General features: G+C 47.5%; 1 protein-coding gene across 2 annotated transcripts in view; it reads right to left on the minus strand.

The window, feature by feature from the left end:
* The window catches only part of KLHDC8B (kelch domain containing 8B), a 339381-nt gene that overhangs the window by 21936 nt on the left and 291517 nt on the right, over positions 1-25928 (minus strand). For both annotated transcript variants that reach the window (XM_063941084.1, XM_063941083.1), the window contains one exon: positions 15356-15457. In XM_063941084.1, the coding sequence (XP_063797154.1) occupies positions 15356-15457 (102 nt within the window). The remainder of the gene's footprint in view (positions 1-15355; positions 15458-25928) is intronic.

Genomic DNA, 25928 nt, shown 5'->3' on the forward strand with positions numbered 1-25928 from the left:
GCGCTGAACATGCTCCCTCAGTGATGAAATCGTGAGGCATGGCTTGCGAACGTGGAACTCCTAGAAAGCTACGCCCAGGGCCGTAACTACCTATGGACCAGCGGTGCCTGACACACAGCGCAAAAGCACTGTGGGCGCAGGAACCCCGCCAGAAACCGCGGGGCCGCGACTACCACTGCTAGCTACAGCGCTGGCAGTAGTGACCAGTGAGGTACGCCCGGTCCCTTCTCCCACAACGGTTGTGTGTATGTTCCCTTCGTGATCAGCGCTGTGTGGTGTAATGTGACTAACAGACACTACTGTGCGGTGTAATGTGACTGACAGACACTACTGTGCAGTGTAATGTGACTGACGGAGCAACTGTGCGGTGTAATGTGACTGACGGAGCTACTGTGTGGTGTAATGTGACTGACAGACACTACTGTGCGGTGTAATGTGACTGACGGAGCTACTGTGTGGTGTAATGTGACTGACAGACACTACTGTGCGGTGTAATGTGACTAACAGACACTACTGTGCGGTGTAATGTGACTAACAGACACTACTGTGCGGTGTAATGTGACTGACGGAGCTACTGTGTGGTGTAATGTGACTGATAGACACTACTGTGCGGTGTAATGTGACCGACGGACGCTGCTGTGCAGTGTAATGTGACCGATGGATGCTACTGTGCGGTGTAATGTGACTGACAGACACTACTGTGCGGTGTAATGTGACCGACGGACGCTGCTGTGCAGTGTAATGTGACTGACGGACGCTACTGTGCGTGGTAATGTGACTCACAGATTCTACTGTGTGGCATAATGTGACTCACGGATTCTACTACAATTCTGTGGCTATGCCCCATCCCCATAATGCCACATACCTATATTTGTGGCGCGCACTGCCCTATTTTAAATGTGGGGGGGGCACCAATTCTCTTTTTGACAAAGGGCACCAAATGTCTAGTTACCACTCTGGCCTGCCTAATGTGTAAAAAGGGCAATTCTGCTGCCTAATGTGTAAAAAGGGGACTCTGCCTGCTTAATGTGTAAAAAGGGGGACTCTGCTGCTGTAATGTGTAAAACAGGGAGACTCTGCCTGCCTAATGTATAAAAGAGGGGGTCTTTGTTTCCGTAATGTGTAAAAAGGATGACTCTGCTGCCGTAATGTGTAAAAAGGGGACTCTGCTGCTGTAATGTGTAAAAAGGGGGACTCTGCCTGCCATAATATGTAAACAGGAGCTCTACCTGACTAATGTGTAAAAGGGGATTCTACCTGCCGTACTGCGTAAAAGGGGACTCTCCCTGCTGTACTGTGTTAAAGGGGGCTCTACCTGCCGTACTGTGAAAAAGGGGACTCTCCCTGCCGTACTGTGTAAAAGGGGACTCTCCCTGTTGTACTGTGTAAAAGGGGGCTCTACCTGCCGTACTGTGAAAAAGGGAACTCTACCCGCGGTAATGTGTAAAAGGGATCTCTGCCTGCCATAATGTGCAAAAGGGAGCTCTGTGGCCATGCCCCTTCCCCATGAAGCCATGCCCCTATATTTTTTGGCGCTTACTGGCCCTGTTTTGTATGAAGGGGAAGGAGGGGGGGGTGCGCCGATGCTGTTTCTTGCACACAATGCTAAAATGTCTAGTTGCGGCAATGGCTACGCCCCTTTACGTGCGCGGTTGCAGCTCCACCGCACAGAACTCCCGAATCCCTCTACGCCAATGGTATGGCAATGGTGTCCATAGAAGCCAATCAGATTCTGTCATTTTCTAGCATGCAATTAAGAAATAGGAGCTAGAATTTGATTGGTTGCTGTGGAGAACACTACCACTTTTAATTTTTGGAAACATTACTAAATCTACCCCAATGTGTTACACACATGGGGGAAATCTACAGTTAATTCCAAATACTGGGGTTTATTTACTAAGCCTTGGAGAGAGATAAAGTGGAAAGAGATAAAGTACCGACCAAACCAGCTCCTGTCATTATTCAAACACAACCTGTAAGATGGCAGTTAGGGGCTGATAGGCCGGTAGTTTTTCTCCGTCCACTTTATTTCTCTCCAAGGCTTAGTACATAGATCCCATAGTGCCATAAAAACTAGTAAAGATTTCTAGCTATAGAACATAGGTCAGGCATGTCCAAACTGCGGCCCTCCAGCTGTGAAACTACATATCCCAGCATGCCCTAACACAGTTTTGCTGTCAGTGAATGCTAAAGCTGTGTCAGGGCATGCTGGGATGTGTAGTTTCTCAACAGCTGGAGGGCCGCAGTTTGGACATGCCTGACAGAGGTGGTCATTCCGACACTATGCCGCCGCCCACTGGGAGTGTATTTTAGCTTAGCAGAAGTGCGAACGAAAGGATCGCAGAGCGGCTACAAAATAATTTTTTGCAGTTTCAGAGTAGCTCAAAACCTACTCAGCGCTTGCGATGACTTCAGACTATTCAGTTCCTGATTTGACGTCACGAACACGCCCTGCATTCACCCAGCCACGCCTGCTTTTTTCCTGGCACGCCTGCGTTTTTCCGAAAACTCCCTGAAAACGGTCAGTTGACACCCAGAAACGCCCTCTTCCTGTCAATCACTCTGTGGCCAGCAGTGCGACTGGAAAGCTTCGCTAGACCTTGTGTGAAATTACATCGTCCTTTGTAATAGTACGACACGCGTGCGCATTGCGCCGCATCCAAATGCGCAGAAGTGCCGATTTTTTGCCTGATCACTGCTCAGCGAACGAAAGTAGTTAGCGATCAACTTGGAATGACCCCCATACAGTACAGGGAAAAGCAGGGCGTACAGGGGTTAAATGTCTGTCAGGGGGGCTGTAAGGTTGCTGACACTAACCACACTTGTGGCTGCCGGCCAAACTCTAATAAATACAAGTGAGAGGGACGGAAATGCTGAACTACACGGCTGAAATCTACGGCTTAAAACAGCTTTAAAACATGCTTCTTCTTTTTCTTCTGCAGAAGTTAATAACAACTTGCAGAGCATTTCATTTTTATTAATTGGGGGGACTAAGAATGAAAATAAGAGCAGGTCCCTCCGCTTTATTATTCCTGACACCAATTTCTGTATAAGGCTTAGGACTGAATAAATGATGCATGGCCTGCATGAGACCTCCAAAACGTTCACCGTTAATTTGGAGACCTTGTCAGGATCCGGCAGGAGTCAGACAGAGGTTGTGTCAATTACCAGCATCACCCCTGGTGGTCTAGTAATTATGCTGGATTTTTGGTCTAATAAGCCCTGAGCTGTAAATTGTGCCGTGTCTTCTCAGTTGACAGTTAACCCGTTACTGCCGACAACGTCAGCGTTGACACACAAGGTTCTATTATTACGACTGGATAAAAAAACATAACATCATATATATCCCAACCGCACCGTAATAATCCTATGTAACATATATTGCCCTGAGGTCCTTTCATTAATCTTCTATTTTCATAACGGTTTGATTCTAGTAGCATGTGCTATTAATTTGCAGAACTATATTAATTAGAGCTAGATCATTAATCTATATGGCAATCTGTTACATTGAAGTATCTATCTATCTATCTATCTATCTAGGTAATATCTATCTACCTACCTATCCATCTAGGTAATTATCTATCTATCTATCTATCTATCTATCTATCTATCTATCTATCTATCTATCTATCTATCCATCTAGGATCTATCTACCTACCTATCCATCTAGGTAATATCTATCTAATTATCTATCTTATCTATCTATCTATCTATCTATCTAATTATCTATCTATCTATCTATCTATCTATCTATCTAGGATCTATCTACCTACCTATCCATCTAGGTAATATCTATCTATCTATCTATCTATCTATCTATCTATCTATCTATCTATCTATCTATCTATCTATCTATCTATCTAATTAATTATCTATCTATCTATCTATCTATCTATCTATCTATCTATCTATCTATCTATCTATCTATCTATCTATCTAATTAATTATCTATCTATCTATCTATCTATCTATCTATCTATCTATCTATCTAATTAATTATCTATCTATCTAATTATCTATCTATCTATCTATCTATCTATCCATCTAGGATCTATCTACCTACCTATCCATCTAGGTAATATCTATCTATCTATCTATCTATCTATCTATCTATCTATCTATCTATCTATCTATCTATCTATCTATCTATCCATCTAGGTAATATCTATCTACCTACCTATCCATCTAGGTAATCTATCTATCTATCTATCTATCTATCTATCTATCTATCTATCTATCTATCTATCTATCTATCTATCTATCTATCTATCTATCTATCCATCCATGTTATACAATAAAATAAAATCGCTGTATTACTCTATTCATGATGTGTTACCCACCCAACCCCAGTCAGCACCTGTCCCCCAGCGTCTGAGCTCTGATTTCGGTCAGTAGTGATTGGTATAACGTGGAGCAGTCGCCAGGATGTGGCGGACGTGTCCTTAAGTGTAGTTTACCACACTATATACCCCTTATACACATTATGCACCACAATAGTAGGACCCCGGCTTATACTATCTAGTACTGGTGCCCCTTTCACATTATGCCACGTGGGATGAGCCAAAAGTCACATTATACCACACGATATGAGCTGAAATTCACACAGAATGATAGATTGTAAGCTTGCGAGCAGGGCCCTCCTACCTCTATGACTGTTTGTTATTACCCAGTTTTGTTATATCATTGTTATTTCCAATTGTAAAGCGCAATGGAATTTGCTGCGCTATATAAGACACTGTTAATAAATAAATACAATTTTGAGCCGAAATTTATATTATGCCACACGGAATGAGACAAAATTAAGGGACAGGGAGATTGACAACAGGGACATGGGGACAGGGAGAGTGACAGCAGGGACATAGGGACAGGGAAAGTGTCAGCAGGGACATAGGGACAGGGAGAGTGACAACAGGGACATAGGGACAGGGAGAGTGACAGCAGGAACATAGGGACAGGGAGAGTGACAACAGGGACATAGGGACAGGGAGAGTGACAGCAGGAACATAGGGACAGGGAGAGTGACAGCATGGACATAGGGACAGGGAAAGTGACATAGGGACAGGGAGAGTGACAGCAGCAACATAGGGACAGGGAGAGTGACAGCATGGACATAGGGACAGGGAAAGTGACAACAGGGACATAGGGACAGGGAGAGTGACAGCAGGAACATAGGGACAGGGAGAGTGACAGCATGGACATAGGAACAGGGAAAGTGACATAGGGACAGGGAAAGTGACATAGGGACAGGGAAAGTGACAGCAGGGACATAGGGACAGGGAGAGTGACAGCATGGACATAGGGACAGGGAAAGTGACATAGGGACAGGGAAAGTGACATAGGGACAGGGAAAGTGACAGCAGGGACATAGGGACAGGGAAAGTTACAGCAGCAACATAAGGACAGGGAAAGTGACAGCAGGAACATAGGGACAGGGAGAGTGACAGCATGGACATAGGGACAGGGAGAGTGACAGAGGGACATAGAGATAGAAAGTGTGACAGAGGGACAGGGAGTGTGACGACAGCAGAGACATAGGGACAGGGAGTGTGACAGAGGGACAGGGAGTGTGACGACAGCAGTGACATAGGGACAGGGAGTGTGACAGAGGGACAGGGAGTGTGACGACAGCAGGGACACAGGGACAGGGAGTGTGACAGAGGGACAGGGAGTGTGACAGAGGGACACAGGGACAGGGAGTGTGACAGAGGGATATAGGGACAGAGAGAGTGACATAGGGACAGAGAGAGTGTAAGCAGGGACATAGGGACAGGGAGAGGGACAGCAAGGGCATACAGTAGGGACTAGGGAGAGAGAAAGGCAGCAGGGTAAGATTACTTAATGAGCAGCAGCTGTGCGGAGGAGGCTGTGGTCGGCGGTGCGGAGGATGAGGAGGCTGTGGTCGGGGGTGGTGCGGAGGAGGAGGCTGCGGGTGGTGGTGCGGAGGAGGCTGTGGTCGGAGGTGCGGAGGATGAGGAGGCTGTGGTCGGGGGTGGTGCGGAGGAGGCTGTGGTCTGAGGTGTGGAGGATGAGGAGGCTGTGGTCGGGGGTGGTGCGGAGGAGGCTGTGGTCGGAGGTGTGAAGGATGAGGAGGCTGTGGTCGGGGGTGGTGCGGAGGAGGAGGCTGTGGGTGGTGGTGCGGAGGAGGCTGTGGTCGGAGGTGCTGAGGATGAGGAGGCTGTGGTCGGGGGTGGTGCGGAGGAGGAGGCTGTGGGTGGTGGTGCGGAGGAGGCTGTGGTTGGCAGTGCGGAAGATGTGGAGGCTGTGGTCAGCGGCGTAAGGAGGAGGTGGCTGTGGGCGGTGGCGCTGCTGCGGAGGAGGCTGTGGTCGGAGGTGCGGAGGATGAGGAGGCTGTGGTCGGGGGTGGTGCGGAGGAGGAGGCTGTGGGTGGTGGTGCGGAGGAGGCTGTGGTTGGCACGGCAGTGCAGAAGATGCCGAGGCTGTGGTCAGCGGCGTAAGGAGGAGGTGGCTGTGGGCGATGCGGGGGGCGCTGTGAGCGTCTGCGGCGGTGCGGGGGAGACTGTGGGCGGTGCGGAGGAGGAGGCTGTGGTTCCTGATTGGCTGTTGGTTCAAGAGCTCAATTGGTGCAGGAATAGCGCAGAATTTGAAAAGATGCGGCAGCGGGGGTCTTCAGTCAGTGCTTGAAGTGCCGGTATGCCATACTGGTGTATATCGCCCCACTTCGAGCACTGCCTACACCGATTCACCAAGGACTCAAGGCGAGGCCCACACTGTAATGTACCCATTATTCTGAACATGTTTGGATGTAAAGGACCCCATTTGGGTTTCATTGTATCCACCAGCCCCCTTCATAAATGGACCTACCAGGGACAAGGAAACAAATCACTGGGGCTTCCCCAAAACTATGCTAATAGATCTAGCGACGGAATACCTACGTTTTACAGGCGGCCGGGATCCCGGCTGTCATGATCCTAACAGTAGGATCCCAGCCACCGGTATGCCGGCAGCGGGGCGAGCACTAGAAAGCCCCTTGCGGGCACGGTGGCACGCTGCACTTGCCACAGGTTATATTCTTCCTCTATGGGTGTCGTGGACACCCACAGAGGGAGAAATGCCTGTGGCGCCAGAATTCCGGCAGCGGCATTTCACTGGCTGTCGGGATTCTGGGGCCGGCATTGTGACCGCCGGGATCCCGACAGGCGGTCTCGTAATTGCCTCCCCTAGTGCCCAATTGGTTGTGGGCAGCATTATTGATCCCCCCCGCCAATCCTCTGTGGCCAGCTATCCTACCCATAAATAAGCTGCATGGACTCCTGCTCTGTGTTTGAAAATCTCATTTTCCTACAGATGGAGCCATGCTCATCTATCCCTTTAATAGGAGTAATTGAGCCAGAGCAGTCGGACTTAATCCCTTGCTGTAATGACTTAGGGCCTAATTCAGACCTGGTCGCACACGGCAGGCTATTATTTGCACTGCTGCGACCAGGTAATCGCCGCCTACGAGGGAGGGGGTAATCGCTGTGCAGGGGTGCGATGGGCTGTAAAATGAGATGCACAAACAAAAGTTTGTGCAGTATCTGCACAGCCCAGGAGTTACTCAGATGCTGCGACGATCCGGCCCGGCTGTGACGTCAGGAACCCTCCTCCGGAACGGCTGGGCACGCCTGCGTTTCTCCGGACACTCCCAGAATACGGTGAGTTGCCGCTCAGGAACGCCTTCCGCCTGTCAATCTTCTTGCCATCGCCTGTGCGATCGCTTTCTTCGTTAGCTTCGGCGCTGCCCGGCGATCCCCGTCGCCGGCTAGCGACGCGCCTGCACATTGCGACCCGTGAGCATGCGCAGTACAGACCTGATCGCACGGCTGCAAAAAAAATGCAGCGTGCGATCGGGTCTGAATGACCCCCATAATCCCCTGCTGTATTGTTCTCTCTGTATTGTATTGCAGCTGGGAACAATAGATGAAATACTTATGCTAATAAACCTTGGTGCACCTAGCCGCAGCAGAGAAGCCAAGATAAGCGTGTCTCCATCTGTACATATATACATTTCAAAATCAGCTAGACACAGAAACCAGTGACTGGGAAACGTGTGCGAGAGGCGCCGACACTCCAGTGTAGTGCGTTCCCCTTCTGTAGCGAAATCTGCCGACTGCTGCAGAAATTAGGAAAACAGACGCTGATTCTATTTGCATATTCATTTTGTCCTCACATTACCATGGTGAGAGTGCCCTGGAGCAAGGGCCCCAGAGAAACATTTGGGCATTGCCTTAATAAATCCAGCAGCTGCTTTTAGGAATTAGAGGTTAACGTGAGAATGGGATTTAATCAATCGGAACTCAAAGCTTTTTGTTTCTCTCCCTCCTGGGAGATTTCATCAGCCTCTAACAAGATGTTTCTCGCTGGGATTTGGAAATGTGAAGCAATAATACTGTATCACTCGGACAATATTCCTCCCGCGGAAAAATGCTATTACACTGTAATGCTCCCGCTGTGCTGTGTATTGTGCTGCTGCGGTGGCGGCACTCGCCCATTATACGGGAATGAGTGGAATTCTTTCTGTCCATAATGTGTACTTTCTCTTACGTCCTAGAGGATACTGGGTCCGCATTAGAGGACCCGTCTATGGGTGTCATTCTGACCCGATCGCACCCTGCAGTTTTTCGCAGCGTAGCGATCGGGTCAGAACTGCGTATGCGCCAGTGCCGCAGTGCGGTCGCACATGGCCGCCCATTGCTGCGCTACAATCGCCTCTGCCCGTTTGGTCGCCGTTTCGTGGGCGCGGTCCGGCCAACGCAGGCGTGGCTGGTCCGTGCGGGGAGTGGTCTGCAGCGGCTGCGTGATGTCACACGCAGCCACTGCGGGCCGGGGAGCGACGAGTAGCTCCCGGCCAGCACGCTAAAGCTGCACTGGTCGGGAGCTACTCTTGAAGTGCAAAGGCATCGCAGCTGTGCAATGCCTTTGCACTTTTGCAGGGGGGGGGGGGGGGGGGGGCGGCACTGATATGCGGGGCGGACTATCCCTGTGCTGGGCGTCCCCCCACATTTCTGAGTTCATGATCGTAGCTGTGCTAAATTTAGCACAGCTACGATCAACTCAGAATGACCCCCTATACCCCATGGTACTAATGTGAGCCCAGTATCCTCTATGGACTACGAGAAAAGTATTTACCGGTAGGTAATTAAAATCCTATTTTTGGATGCCCATAAACTGTACTTTGGGGCTAATTCGGAGGCAGACGCTAATGGCACAACGCTGTATCTTTGTATGCAGCGGTTATCCAAAATATGCAAAAGCCACAGGAGGCGTCTTGGGTAAAGACTGCAAGCTTCTCTGATCCGCTGCTGCGTTCTAAGGTTACTCAGGATGTCTGGCAAACCTACTGTATGCTGCCAGGGCTGTCACTGGCTTCAGCACACCCAGAAAACAAGGCAGACATACCCATGTTTTCTGGAATGCTCCCCGTCTCTACCCCTAAAAGTCTGCCGCATGTCAGTTATGCTGCAGCTTCTGGGGCGCAGCCACTTGTGTTGTAGAACCAGACGAGCAGTGCAGCTCCTCGCATTTGTATCCGTGTTCAACGCTGCATCACGCCCCTTGAGCTGGTTTCTAAGCCGCATGTCAATGTCAGATGTAGGTGAGTGATTATTATCTACTGTGAATGCAAGATGTGGTCACGTTGCCGCCGGCCGATATCCCGGCGGCCTGGACTACCGACACCGGGATCCCCCAACACTCACAGAATACCGCCTAATAGGGGCTATTCCCCTTGTTGGTTGTCCACGACATCCATAGAGTGGGAATAGAACCTGAGCCCGCAGCGAGCTCCCCTGCCGGCATTCTGGCGGCTAGGATCCCGGCGTCAGTATGCTAACCGCCGGGTCCCGGCCACCGGCACCATATACCCAACGCATGCATGTATCTAAGTTGCACTGCAGTAATCGGTACTTTGCGCATGCAGTACCCGTTCTGCGCGTGTACGAATGGATCAAGGTATTGAAGGTAGTAGGATAGCAGCAGACGGCCAGTGATTGACAGTCTGCTGCTGTCTGGGGGGGCAGGGACGGGGCGGCGACGGCTTCCGTTTGTGAAAACATTCGAAGTGTCGTCACCATTTAGGGGGAGGGAAGATGCCAGGGATCTCTGTCATAGGACAGAGATTTCCTGGCCTCCACGACAGGCAGCTTGTGCGGCACCATGGGTGCCGCAAGCCATCCGATGGTGGGTGAGAGATCCGGTGCTGCGTCCCTGGATGACTACTGCAGCAGGAGGCGTCTGCTTGTAATAGACGCTATCAGTGATCACTGCTGCTTCCAATGAAGAGCAATGATAGCAATTCCAACCAATTCTGAATCAGGCCCATTGTGCGGATGCAGGAAGAAAATCTTCCAACAGTTGCCGCTCTCAGAGGGACCACCCGACCTCGCTGCTTCCTGGTTCCCTCCCCCCAGTGCCTGCCATGCTGCCGATCACTGCTGATTGGTCAGTACGGCAGCACTCCCCACCCCGCGGTTGCAGACGCTAGCAACCACTGGGGAAGTGTTAAAAAGCGGCCCTCACATTTCCTCTGGACCCCCGGAGGCGCTGTGAAAATGTGAAGTCACGATGATCACAATATTCATGGTGATGTTCTGATGTTCCAATGTTTGAATAAACCCTATCTTTTATAAATGTAAAAAAAAAATATATATTTTTAATAAAATCGTTTTTGGATAAGTATTAAATATATGTTCTTGACTCAATTCAATCATTAAATAAAATACTAGCCAGTAGTGGATAAAGTGTACAATTAGTTATTGCAATATATGAGTAGTGATGTCTGGTACGCAGATACTGTGTCTGCTGCGGTGACTGGAACAGGCCAGCTGTGTGCCCGATTTAATGACACATGTAGTGCTGACGCAATGTGCAATAAGGTTAAATGCAGATAAAGGTCTGTAGTTAATGCACGTCAGTAATTGCAGCCCGTCAGTTAAAAAAGGAAACTTGGATCTTCGGATAAATTAGGAGAAGATCTTGTTAATTGGTTCTCATTCGCTGTTATTTTTATCTGTGACAAGTATTCATTATGTCGTTTAGAATGTACTGTAGATGCTATCTCTCTGCCAGACAGCAATGAATCACTTCTTGGAGGCTGGAGTGGCCTGTAGGAGCTATTATTATTATTACTACTATTATTATTATTATTACTACTACTACTACTACTACTACTACTACTACTACTATTATTATTATTATTATTACTATTATTATTATTATTACTACTACTACTATTTTTATTATAGTTGTTATTATTATTATTATTATTATTATTATTATTAATAATACTACTATTATTAGTACTACTACTACTATTCTTATTAATATTATTAGTATTATTATTACTACTATTTTGATTAATATTATTATTACTACTACTACTACTATTATTATTATTATTACTATTATTATTACTACTACTACTATTTTTATTATAGTTGTTATTATTATTATTATTATTATTAATAATACTACTATTATTAGTACTACTACTACTATTCTTATTAATATTATTAGTATTATTATTACTACTATTTTGATTAATATTATTATTACTACTACTACTACTACTACTACTATTATTATTATTACTATTTTTATTAGAATTATTGTTATTACTACAACTATTACTATTATTATTATTATTATTATTATTACTACTACAGGTTGAGTTTCCCATATCCAAATATTCCGAAATACGGAATACTCCGAAATACGGAATTTTTGGAGTGCGAGTGAGATAGTGAAACCTTTGTCTTCTGATGGCTCAATGTACACAAAGTTATTAAACATATTGTATTAAATGTCCTTCAGGCTGCGTGGATAAGGTGTATATGAAACATAAATGCATTCTGTGCTGACACCTATACATACAAACAGGGCCGGTTCCGGGGCTTCTGGCGCCCCGGGCGGCATTAGGGGGCGTGGCTTCGTACAGGGGGCGTGGTCATTTACGCCCCCTGTACAGACTGAATTGATGTGCGGTGCGCGATGACGTCATCGCGCACCGCACAGTAAAGGACCTCTCCACGAAGGGAAACTAGACGCGTACGCGTCTAGTTTCCCTTCCCAGCGGCAGCGGGGGGGGGGGGGGGAGCGGCCAGCGGCAGCAGGGGGGCAGCGGGGGGCACACAGAAGCAGTGGATCTTGCCCTGGTGCGGCACCCTGCTTGCCCGCTACTGCATACACACCGACATACACTGAGGTCCCATCGTCATGATATATCATTATGGTATGTAATTATTCCAAAATACAGAAAAATCCGATATCCAAAATACTTCTGGTCCCAAGCATTTTGGATAAAGGATACTCAACCTGTACTACTATTATTATTATTATTATTATTATACAATTGTAGCTGAAGCAGAGTTGAATGTAATGGCTAGTACACACGAGCCGATCCCTGCTGAAGCCGATATTGGCAGCGTCGGGGACCCGACGGGGTGCCGGCATCGGAAAGTGCATACACACTTGCCGATGCCGGCGGGGAAGGGAGCAACGGCGGGGTGGGGGGGGGGCATCGCGGGGAATGACGGCCATACTGCATCTGTAGCACGGCTGTCGTTAACGAGGACCTTCCTCACCTGTACATGTTCAGACGAGGGAGGGGGTCGTTAACGATGCGCGGGAGCATGCATCGTTAATGACATTGAGTGTACACACTGGACGAGATTGTGAAAGATCTTACTCATATCGGCCCTTCTGAGCGAGATCTTTCACTTTCTCGTCTGGTGTGTATGGGGCTTTAGTCAGTTTTGTGAACGGATCTTCTGCATCTTCGCTATGCGCATGAATCGGAGTCCGGTATGCGCAAGTATGGGAGATGCGGAGTTGTAAGCAACTCAGATGCATTTTCACATGAGGCCGAAGGAGTGTAAATGGGTGGCAATGGGGCGTTCATATGCAGGCAAAGTTTAGCGAGGGTGTGGAGTTGGCATACGCCTGTTTTCAGACTGATTTCTTCTACCACGGACAGGACGGGTTCCTGTGGCACTAACAATGATGATGGCTATAGAGCCAAGCGCACGGATAGGGCCAGTGCGGTCACATAGATGCATGCACCTCGGCATGTGGGTGACTTACCGCATTGTTCTATGTGCATGCAATGCGGGTTTAATAACTATGGCCAACTTGCCTTCAACTCTGCTTCAGACCTTGTGTGTCAGTTTCTCTACGCCAGGCATGGGCTACTCGGAGAGTCGGTGTTCGTTCACAGGTGTGCCGATGGTGGAGAGATCGGTTCCACCAACGCACTTGAGCATTGCTTAAGTGAACATCGTAGGGTTTGCTCAGTTCATCGCACGGTAGTGTACAAGGGGAATGCTTACACTGGCATTTGCATAATCTCGCACTTGAGAATCAGTGAGTAATCGCAGCCGCGCATGAGTTCCGTGCACCACTTAATAAGGCCCAGAGATACATTCCTTTAGGAAAGGCAGAGTCATTCCCAGTTTAAAATCCATAAAATGGAATTATGCCGATTGATCCGCCCTTAGACACCACCAGCGGCTGCACCATCTACATTTTTTCAGCCCTAGGGCAGGTGCTGTGTCTCCATCTGACAATGGCCTCCAATGTCCTGACTCTGTGTGTCTGTACAGCCGCTTGCACTGACATACCTTTGACATTTCCAGGACACGCCCACAGAACGGAACATTTTTGCATCTAAGGATTAGAACTCTAACTGCCAACAGAACACACATGCTGCCACCTCCACTGTCACTGTGTCTGCTAATCCCTCATCGGCCTCAATAGCCCACACAGCGAAACTTCCCTCCAACGCATGCTCATCACTGGCCTACAGAGTCACTAGGAACCAATGAGTACCTGCTACAAGCTGGAGATCTAAAACTCACTGGACCTTTACAGTTCTATCATTTTGTAAAGTGCACTGGAATGTTAAAAAAATAATAAAATTTTTCTTCTGATGAAGTTGGCAGTTGGCCAATGAAACGCGTCTGGACCTGTTGCTACCACCTGCGGCATTTACTCTGCTCTCATTATAAATTAAGGGCCCGATTCAGGTTGGATCGCAATAAGCAATCCCACCGCCAAAATTACTAAGAGGATGCGGGCGCACGCGCACGGCCCGTCCTGCGCATGTGCTCGCATTTTCTGCGGGTCTCCACAGAAAATGTGAACATCTTTGCCTGTCAATCAGTGGCAACGCTCCATTTCCTAGGCGGAGACAGAGCATTGCGGGGGGTGGAGGCGGGGAAACGGCGGTGGCATCATCCAAATGGGGGGTGTGGCGTAGGCATGACATCACATGCAGCCACCACGATCAGAAAGATGGCGGTGGGCCTCCTGCAGGTGCAGCCAAGCTACGTCGACCAGAGGCAACCGTAATTGCTGCGATCAAGCGCTGCGATGGGCGGCCCCCCAGCATGCGATCACAAGGTTTGCAAATTCTGCTACTTAGCAGAATTTGCAATCCTTACTGATTAGGGCCCTATATCAATAAAAATAGGTACTGCGTCCAATCACTGCTAGACTGGACTATAGGATTGGGTATAATTCTGTAGTAAAGGAGCACCGCTCCATTGAATTTCACACCCCTTTTTTTTAAGCTCACCTTAACGGTGATTATTCATCTTGAATTGCGGCAAAATCATTAAATATCTAAACACAGTACACAGTACATTAACTTGCTTTCATTTTTCTTCTGGGTACACCTGCAGAGTCTTCTTGTCCAGACTTGCATTCTAGTAAACATTTAAACAGAACATCAGCACACGGTCCTTGGGAAATATTCCAGAATTAATATTGTTTTCCAGGACGATTAAGCTCAACAATACCTCCCAATTGTCACTATTTATGTAGGACAGCCCAGATATGAGGGGACTGTCCTTCTGTCCCCAGATCAGCGCTTATGTTACAATCCCGGACAACTGGGAGATGTGCAAACATCATCCCACATATTGGAGCAGATGTATTAACCTGGAGAAGGGATAAAGAAGTGATAAGGGCAATGTGATAACGCACCAGCCAATCAGCTCTAATATGTAAATTGACAGTTAGGAGCTCATTGGCTGGTGGGTTATCACCTGCCACTTATCACTGCTTTATCACTTCTCCAGGCTTAATACATCTGCCCCATTGGGTGGTATGCACAGGTTGAGTGGGGGACTAGGCCTGAGAACTGCCCGTTGCACCTTACACTACCATTGGTTGCTTCCACCGTTAGGTTCCATTTATTATTCACATTAGATTCAGTAGGCAAGTGAGCTGAGATATCCTGTTGACTAGCAGGAGGACAATTATGAGACAAGTGGTAGGCAAAATGAGCTAATCGGTTGCCTCACATTACTATTTGTCATTGCTGTATGTGTAAAAACCATAAAAATTAACATAGACGTACCTAGTCCTCCAGCAACCACCACTCGCCCCCCCAAATATCCCGTCACGAAGTCGGCTCTCTTTTCCCTCATCCGCGTAGACCGGCACGGCTTGCTCCAGACTCCTGCAAGAGACGTACATTTCATAAACGCTTTGAGTGTTTACTGCGACAACTGTGGCTGATCACCCAGCGCCGTCTTTCCTGTAGATTCCAATTTGTTTTTTTTCCTCAGGAAAGAAAAGTTTGTTGTACAGCACAATGGGAGGCAATAAACACAGGGAACACAGAGTACAGTGGGGAGCTGAGAATATCACAGAGGGACCCGATGACAAGAAGATGATGAGGTTTCAGCTGCGTTGTCATGTCTGTAACGGTTTTGCTCTCTGCAATACAGGCTATTCACAAAACCCAGGCTGCAATCAGCAAGCAAACAGTGTACATCAAGGTGGCTTTTGTGTGCCGGCACATATAAAGACACAGGCGAATAACACAACCTTTACTTTCAATTCATCTTTCATTATTGTGTCATTATTTCCTGATGCAATGTCACTTTTTATCTACTGTTTACTTTGGAAGACGCTCTCAATTCTGTGACTCATCTGCCGTAATCGGCCTGGTATTTCACAGTTGGGAGATGATAAAATAAAAGATATCAAGACAATATACTCTCACTGTTGCATACAATCGATTTTGAAAAGTATAGATAAAAAAAACAAACAAACATGGAGGAATACATGGACAGATATGATATAAAAAATGGATTATTAGACAATACCTACTTAAAGCATGCTATTAAAAATAAACCCACAAAATAATTCTTCCTGCTGCTCTGGGTGCTTAGATAAAGTGAGTTGGAGCGGTTTATATGATAGTGAAGCTTTATAGTGACAGTCTTGCCCTGCATGAATTGGTGGAACTGCCATGGGTGCAAGGTTTGCAGCCACTATGGGGCCCTGAAGTTATGGGGGCCTGGCGATGCAGAGCAGAACCCTATTCTGAAGGGTGCATGTGAAGTGGGTGCAGTAGCCGGTTGCAAACAGTCAGAAGAAACCTCATCTCTGCTCTTTCCATATCACTATGAGCAGAATATGAGTGCCCTCTACAGCACCATTCCAGGGTCTGGATGGTGGTACTCCCATAGCTGTATGTCAGTTTATTTTATTTAATAATAAAGTGAAAATAACAGTGGGTGTACAGGTCAGTTGGCCCGCACTTAGGGCCTGGTTTAGAGGCGTATGCAGAGCCAGTGGTTTATGTACCACAAAAGCAGACAGTCAGTGTTTCTCTACTCAAGACGCCTCCTGCAGCATTTACACATTTTAGCACAGCCACTGCCTATGAAGACGCAGTGCTGTGCTATTGGGCCCATCTCTGAATCTGCCCCTCAATCCACTGAGCTGCGCTCACATTTTTGGGTCCACACCCATTACTGATAAACCCTACCCATTTATGGCAAATAAAAAAAACTGACCTTTTGGAGTAAGTAATAGGGGCAGCATGGGAAATGGCTAGTGCATAGGAATACCTGTAAGTTGCAGAGTATTAACAGCACAATCAGGACTTTAGGGATTTCTTGCTCTAGGGCACAAAACTGTTATTGTTTTCAAAAACTAAAATTACGGCTCCAAAATTGTCATCAAGGCTCCCACAATTTTTAATGTCAACTAGGCATCAGCTTGAGTTAGCATTAACCAAAATCTTTTTTTTCCCTTAAGAATGTGGCGCATTTATGTGTATTTTTTTGACCGTATGCCAAGAGTTGCTCTGTTTCTCTCTCTTTGTTTCTGGTCTCCATCTAGTCCATCCTACAATCTTACCATTTGCATATATTAATCTATACATATGTTTCTCTGAATCATTTGTTCCTGCTCCAAAAAATAAATAAATAAATAAATAGTAAAAAAGAAAAAAAGAATTTGGTCCAATTATATTAATTTAAGTCTAAAAACAGAAAGATATGGGCTGATTGTTAGGGTCTCCTGCCCTGTGCTGCCACGTCGTCATGGCAACCGGGAGACAAGTGCTAGCGGAGTAACCTGAGCGCAGCTGATACTCCGGTTCGGGTCTTTTGCTGTGCAGTGGTTATAGGCTCTGTGCATGGCAGGGGATCCGGTGCTGGTTTTTGTGCTCACAGTCTGTGAGGTCTGAGTGGGGCGTGGACAGCACCTGCTTTATAAGGCCTCTTTTCAGGGTAAGCAGATGCTGCTGAATCTTTGTTGGTTAGTCAGTTTCTGAAAGTTAGCCAGTACTGTGTAGCTTTGTATTTGTTTGTTGCTTACTGCAAATAGGCCTGGGGATTTGGTATTACACTCTGCCAATCCAGACCTAGCAGTAAGACTGGAGTCAGTCGTTTAGCTTGCTGGGGTTCTGTTACTACTCTGTGAACTTAGCAAGTTTGCGGCTGTATTCTAAGACTTGCCTGTCTAATCCTGTCTCACTGTGCTAGGTGTCAGGGGTCAGTTTAGTGGCAGTAAACCGAACCTGTGCACTGCAAGTGAGAATTAGGATTGTGGAGAATCTCCTTGTGTCTATCATTCCATCTCTGACCAAGGAGTTTACTGCCACACCCGTTGGTAACCCTTTAGGGTTTTGCTGTTGCCCTTAGCAACAGCATTTCGGGTTTTCTATGTATTAAAACACAACATCTTGCTTTTCACATCTGAGCAGTTCTAATACAAGGGAGATACCCAGTTCCTTAGCCTCTGGGCTTCTCTGTTCACGTTGTGTGTATTTTGTTACCCTACCACCTTCTGTGTACGTTATGTCATATTCCCTAGTCTGTCTGTGAGTCCATTTGTTTTGCATAACAGTTCAAACACCAGTACATTCCTGCAGGCACTGGAGTGCATAACAGTCCTGACACCAGTACTTTCCTGCAGGCACTGGTGTGCATAACATATTCAGCAGCCCAATACTCCTGTTGAAATTTTGTGGGAATATGGAGCATACCCCTCAAAATACGTTGCAACAGGTGGTTGATCAGGTGCAGGTCCTGACTCAAAAATGTAATGATTTGTCCATTAAAATGCACACCTCCCAGGCTGCTGGCGGAGCTCCCGCAGCAGCAGCACCTGCAGGGGTTAAGGAGCCGAAAGTAAATCTCCCGGATCGTTTTTCTGGAGATCGCTCGCAGTTCTTTTGTTTCAAGGAGAGCTGCAAGCTATACTTCCGGCTTAGGCCTCAGTCTTCTGGGTCGGAGATTCAGCGGGTGGGCATAGTGATTTCCTTGCTACAAGGAGACCCACAGGTCTGGGCATATGGGTTGCAGCCTGACTGTCCGTCGCTTAAAAGTGTTGATGCTTTTTTTACGGCACTGGGCATGTTGTATGATGACCCTGACAAGACGGCCTCAGCCGAGGCTCAGATTTCGATCCTTAAGCAAGGGCGAAGGCCAGTTGAGGTTTACTGTACGGAGTTTCGGAGGTTGGCCCATGATACCCAGTGGAATGACCCAGCCCTGAGACACCAGTACCGAAGAGGTCTTTCTAACCAGATAAAGGACCAACTGGTACAACATCCCTTGCCTGATAGCTTGGATCAGCTCATGCAGTTATCCATCCGGGTGGATAGACGGCTGAGAGAGCGTAGGCTTGAAAGGGAGACTGAGATTTCCTTCCTTCCCAAGGGAACCTCAGACTCTGAGGAATTTTCCGAGGAGCCTATGCAGATTGGGGCTACCCGCCTCTCCTCGCGTGAGAAGATGCGGAGGAGACAGCAGGGGTTGTGTTTGTACTGTGGGAATAAAGGTCATGTGGTAGTATCATGCCCAGAAAAGCCGGAAAACTTCAGGGCCTGAGGGTGATGGGAAATATCCTGTCAGGCCAGAAGTCAGAATTTCCCAAGAAGACTTTTATCATTCCGGTGACCTTGAAGATCCTCGGTCAAACTGTCAAGACTGAGGCCTTTGTGGACAGTGGGGCCGACGGGGTTTTTATGGACCGCCAATTCGCCCTGAAACACTCTGTTCCCTTAGTACCCTTGGCATCGGAAATTGAGATTTGTGGGTTAAACGGGGAACCATTATCCCAAGGTAAAATTACCTCTTGCACTAGCCAGATTTCTTTGTTTATTGGAGCCACACACTCTGAAAAATTGTCCTTTTATGTGACTGTCTGTACTTTTGCCCCATTGGTGTTGGGGTTACCCTGGTTAAGGGCCCACAATCCTCAATTTGACTGGGTCTCTGGGGAGATTCTTAGTTGGAGTACTGATTGTTTCAGGAGTTGCTTGAGCCTTCCAGTCAGGTTCTCGCAGCTAAGTTTGCCAGGATTGCCAGGGTGTTATGCAGATTTTGCGGACGTGTTCTCCAAAAAAGTTGCAGAGGTACTACCTCCCCATCGCTCCTATGACTGTGCCATTGATTTGTTGCCAAATGCTAAGCTTCCCAAGAGCAGGTTGTACTCCCTGTCACGTCCTGAGACTCAGGCTATGGCAGAGTACATTCAGGAGAACTTGGCTAAGGGATTTATCAGACCTTCACAGTCTCCAGTTGGGTCGGGGTTCTTCTTCGTGGGTAAAAAGGACGGTTCGTTGCGACCCTGCATCGACTTCAGGGAATTGAACCGTATCACGATTAAAAACTCATACCCACTGCCTCTCATTTCGGTCTTGTTTGACCAGCTTCGTACTGCCACCATTTTTTCTAAGATTGACCTACGCGGTGCGTACAATCTAATCCGAATAAGAGAGGGGGATGAATGGAAGACTGCCTTTAATACCCACTCGGGGCATTATGAATATTTGGTGATGCCTTTTGGGCTCTGTAATGCCCTGGCAGTCTTCCAGGATTTCATGAATGATGTGCTCAGGGAATATTTGGATAGATTCTTAGTTGTATACTTAGATGACATCCTAATCTTCTCCCATTCCCTGGAGGAACATCGGAAGCATGTACGCTTAGTCCTCCAGAAACTCAGAGACCACCGGCTTGGGGCGAAGCTGGAGAAGTGCGAATTTGAAGTTCAGCAAATCGCATTTCTAGGATATATTATCTCCCCAGAAGTTTTCCAAATGGAGGGTTCCAAGGTACAGGCAGTCCTGGATTGGGTGCAGCCCACTAGTTTGAAGGCGCTTCAGCGTTTCCTGGGCTTTGCGAATTTTTATAGACGATTTATCGCTGGATTTTCGTCTATAGTGGCGCCCTTGGTGGCACTCACTAAGAAAGGGGCGGATGTTGCTCACTGGTCTTGTGAGGCTAAAGCGGCTTTTGCCCGTCTCAAAAGGGCATTTGTTTCGGCCAAGGTGCTGCGACACCCAGATCCAGAGCGTCCTTTTGTGGTGGAGGTGGATGCCTCTGAGATGGGTATTGGGGCAGTGCTTTCTCAGATGGGAGTGTCAGATAATCGCCTTCATCCCTGTGCTTACTTTTCCCGTAAATTTTCGCCTGCCGAGATGAATTATGACGTGGGTAACCGGGAATTGTTGGCTATTAAGGATGCACTCGAGGAGTGGAGACACTGGCTTGAGGGGGCTAAGTTTGTGGTCTCAATTCTCACTGACCATAAGAATCTGGCATATTTAGAGTCAGCGAAGCGTCTCAATGCCAGGCAGGCACGATGGGCTTTGTTTTTTGCTCGCTTTAATTTTTTGATAACATATCGCCCTGGGTCAAAAAACATCAAGGCTGATGCGCTCTCGCTGAGTTTTGCTCCAATCCAGGAGACCACCGAGGAGCCGTTGCCCATTGTTTCCCCATCATGTATTAAAGTGGGCATTACCCAGGACCTCTTATCATTAGTCCTTAGAGCACAGGAGCAGGCTCCTCCAGACCTTCCGGTAGGTCTTTTGTTTGTGCCTCCTAGGTTAAGACAGCGAGTGTTCCTGGAATTCCATGCCAAGAAGTCTGCAGGTCACCCGGGTATTGCCAGAACTCGGGAGTTGCTATCTAGGGCGGTGTGGTGGCCCTCGGTGGCTAAGGATGTGGATCAGTGGGTTCGGGCATGTGACATCTGTGCCCGAAATAAGACTCCTAGAGGGGTTCCTGTTGGCCCACTACATCCACTCTCTATCCCATCTAAGCCATGGACCCACATTTCAATGGATTTTGTGGTGGACTTGCCCAAATCCTCGGGGATGACAGCCATCTGGGTTGTCGTTGACAGGTTTTCGAAGATGGCGCACTTCGTTCCACTGGTTGGGCTGCCATCGGCCAGACGCCTGTCTGAATTATTTATGCTGCATGTTGTGCGTCTCCACGGGTTGCCACTTGATGTGGTCTCTGACCGCGGATCCCAGTTTGTGGCCAAATTCTGGAGGGCATTTTGTTCCGATCTCCAGATTTCTGTCAGCTTGTCGTCGGGCTACCATCCGCAGTCTAATGGGCAGACTGAAAGGGTGAACCAGTCCTTGGAGCAGTTCCTCAGGTGTTATGTCTCCAAGTGTCAGACTGACTGGGTTGCTCATCTGTCCATGGCGGAGTTTGCCTATAACAATGCTGCTCACTCTGCTACAGGGATCTCTCCCTTCCTTTGTGTGTATGGGCATCATCCTAAGGCCAATTCTTTTGACCCCCTGGACTCCACGCCTGGTGGTTCCTCTGTGGTTTCGGTCCTTAGAGGTATTTGGCGGAAAGTGAAGAAAGCCCTTGTGTCTGTGTCATTAGTGACCAAAAGGGTTTTTGATAAGCGGAAAAGACCCTGCAGCTTCAAATTAGGAGACTTCGTCTGGTTGTCTACCAAGAATTTGAAGTTGAGACAGCCATCTCATAAGTTAGGCCCCCGGTTCATCGGCCCTTATAAGATCACCAGGGTTATCAATCCGGTGGCATTTCAGTTAGATCTGCCCCGTTCTTTGGGTATCAATAAAACATTTCATTGTTCCCTTTTAAAACGGGCGATTAGTAATCCTTCTTCCAGTGGAAGACCTTCCCCTCTTCTGATACGTGGCCAGAGGGAGTTTGTTGTTGAAAGGATTCTTGACTCCAAGGTGGTTCGGGGTCGGCTGTCATTTTTGGTGCACTGGAAGGGGTATGGCCCGGAGGAGCGGTCGTGGGTGCGCAGTTGTGATCTTCATGCCCCCAGACTGATACGCTCTTTCTTCTCGCAGTTCCCCGATAAACCCGGTGGTAGGGGTTCTTTGACCCCTCGTCAGAGGGGGGGTACTGTTAGGGTCTCCTGCCCTGTGCTGCCACGTCGTCATGGCAACCGGGAGACAAGTGCTAGCGGAGTAACCTGAGCGCAGCTGATACTCCGGTTCGGGTCTTTTGCTGTGCAGTGGTTATAGGCTCTGTGCATGGCAGGGGATCCGGTGCTGGTTTTTGTGCTCACAGTCTGTGAGGTCTGAGTGGGGCGTGGACAGCACCTGCTTTATAAGGCCTCTTTTCAGGGTAAGCAGATGCTGCTGAATCTTTGTTGGTTAGTCAGTTTCTGAAAGGTAGCCAGTACTGTGTAGCTTTGTATTTGTTTGTTGCTTACTGCAAATAGGCCTGGGGATTTGGTATTACACTCTGCCAATCCAGACCTAGCAGTAAGACTGGAGTCAGTCGTTTAGCTTGCTGGGGTTCTGTTACTACTCTGTGAACTTAGCAAGTTTGCGGCTGTATTCTAAGACTTGCCTGTCTAATCCTGTCTCACTGTGCTAGGTGTCAGGGGTCAGTTTAGTGGCAGTAAACCGAACCTGTGCACTGCAAGTGAGAATTAGGATTGTGGAGAATCTCCTTGTGTCTATCATTCCATCTCTGACCAAGGAGTTTACTGCCACACCCGTTGGTAACCCTTTAGGGTTTTGCTGTTGCCCTTAGCAACAGCATTTCGGGTTTTCTATGTATTAAAACACAACATCTTGCTTTTCACATCTGAGCAGTTCTAATACAAGGGAGATACCCAGTTCCTTAGCCTCTGGGCTTCTCTGTTCACGTTGTGTGTATTTTGTTACCCTACCACCTTCTGTGTACGTTATGTCATATTCCCTAGTCTGTCTGTGAGTCCATTTGTTTTGCATAACAGTTCAAACACCAGTACATTCCTGCAGGCACTGGAGTGCATAACAGTCCTGACACCAGTACTTTCCTGCAGGCACTGGTGTGCATAACACTGATTCTACCATCACCTTAGAAACCTGTGCCAGCCTCACTCTACTGGAGGTGCAGAATCTACATCAGAGTATGTCCTCCAGTGTAAGTCATTAAAGGGTATATTTACTAAGGTGCGGGTTTATAGAAGTGGAGATGTTGCCCATAGCAACCAATCAGATTCTACTTTACATTTATCTAGCATTTTCTAGAAGATAATAGCTGGAATCTGATTGGTTGTGATGGCCAACATCTCCACTTCTATAAACCAGCACTTTAGCAAATATACACCTAAGCATCTAAGTTATGCAACACTGCCTGCGATACTTCCATAATATGCCCACAAAACTAACTGCCAAGGAACGCCCAATTAATTTCCAGTACAGAGACTGTGCATTTAAATTGCTACTGTACCTCTGTGCTCACACACCGCGGGAAGCATGGGCTGTGCCACTTTTTAATAATAATAATTTTATTTATATAGTGCACTTTCTCAAATAGGACTCAAGGGACCTAACAGATAGAATGAACATAATACATTACGGAAACAATGAAGTACAAAAAAGCTTTTAATAAAATATAGAGAGCGTGGCGATATTAAAGGGACATTAAGGAAACACTTGAGCATGGATGCATTCGCAGTTGAAAAACATCACCCACGTGCAAGAATATCGGTGCTGCCTCCGACTCATAGTGTAGGAATTTCCACTATTGTTTTATGCTCTTTCTACATAAACAGATATTGTGCTTACTGCTGCCCGTGGCATAATTAGACCTTAAACTCATAGTGGCTAGATGCATCACCGCTTGGAGAGTGATAAAATGGAAAGTGATAAACTACCAGCCAACCAGCTCCTAACTGTCATTTTTCAAACAGCACCTGTGATATGGCAGTTAGGAGCTGATTGGCTGGTAGGTTTTCTCACTCCATTTTATCACTCTCCAAGCGATGTTGCATCTAGCCCTATAACAATGGGGGTAATTCCAAGTTGATCGCAGCAGGATTTTTTTTAGCAGTTGGTCAAAACCATGTGCACTGCAGGGGAGGCAGATGTAACATGTGCAGAGAGAGTTAGATTTGGGTGTGGTGTGTTCAATCTGCAATCTAATTTGCAGTGTAAAAATAAAGCAGCCAGTATTTACCCTGCACAGAAACAAAATAACCCACCCAAATCTAACTCTTTCTGCACATGTTATATCTGCCCCCCTGCAGTGCACATGGTTTTGCCCAATTGCTATCAAAAATCCTGCTGCGATCAACTTGGAATTACCCCCAATACTCTAGCACCTAAGTAGCGATAATAAGAATTTACTCACCGGTAATTCTATTTCTCGTAGTCCGTAGTGGATGCTGGGAACTCCGTAAGGACCATGGGGAATAGCGGGCTCCGAAGGAGGCTGGGCACTCTAGAAAGATCTTAGACTACCTGGTGTGCACTGGCTCCTCCCACTATGACCCTCCTCCAAGCCTCAGTTAGGTACTGTGCCCGGACGAGCGTACACAATAAGGAAAGGATTTGGAATCCCGGGTAAGACTCATACCAGCCACACCAATCACACCGTACAACTCGTGATACTATACCCAGTTAACAGTATGAATAACAACTGAGCCTCACGAACAGATGGCTCATAACAATAACCCTTTAGTTAGGCAATAACTATGTACAAGCATTGCAGATAAACCGCACTTGGGATGGGCGCCCAGCATCCACTACGGACTACGAGAAATAGAATTACCGGTGAGTAAATTCTTATTTTCTCTGACGTCCTAGTGGATGCTGGGAACTCCGTAAGGACCATGGGGATTTTATACCAAAGCTCCCAAACGGGCGGGAGAGTGCGGATGACTCTGCAACACCGAATGAGAGAACTCCAGGTCCTCCTCAGCCAGGGTATCAATTTATAGAATTTTGCAAACGTGTTTGCCCCTGACCAAGTAGCAGCTCGGCAAAGTTGTAAAGCCGAGACCCCTCGGGCAGCCGCCCAAGATGAGCCCACCTTCCTTGTGGAATGGGCATTGACAGATTTTGGCTGTGGCAGGCCTGCCACAGAATGTGCAAGCTGAATTGTACTACAAATCCAACGAACAATAGTCTGCTTAGAAGCAGGAGCACCCAGCTTGTTGGGTGCATATAGGATAAACAGTGAGTCAGATTTTCTGACTCCAGCCGTCTTGGAAACATATATTTTCAGGGCCCTGACCACGTCTAACAACTTGGAGTCCTCCAAGTCCCTAGTAGCCGCAGGCACCACAATAGGCTGGTTCAGGGGAAACGCTGACACCACCTTAGGGAGAAACTGGGAACAAGTCCTCAATTCTGCCCTATCCATATGGAAAATCAGATAAGGGCTTTTACAGGACAAAGCCGCCAATTCTGATACTCGCCTGGCCGAAGCCAAGGCCAACAACACGACCACCTTCCACGTGAGATATTTCAGATCCACGGTTTTAGTGGTTCAAACCAATGTGATTTTAAGAAACTCAACACCACGTTGAGATCCCAAGGTGCCACAGTGGGCACAAACGGGGGCTGAATATGCAGCACTCCCTTTACAAATGTCTGAACTTCAGGTACTGAAGCTAGT

Source organism: Pseudophryne corroboree, chromosome 9 (genome assembly GCF_028390025.1).
Source record: "Pseudophryne corroboree isolate aPseCor3 chromosome 9, aPseCor3.hap2, whole genome shotgun sequence".
NCBI lineage: Eukaryota > Metazoa > Chordata > Amphibia > Anura > Myobatrachidae > Pseudophryne > Pseudophryne corroboree.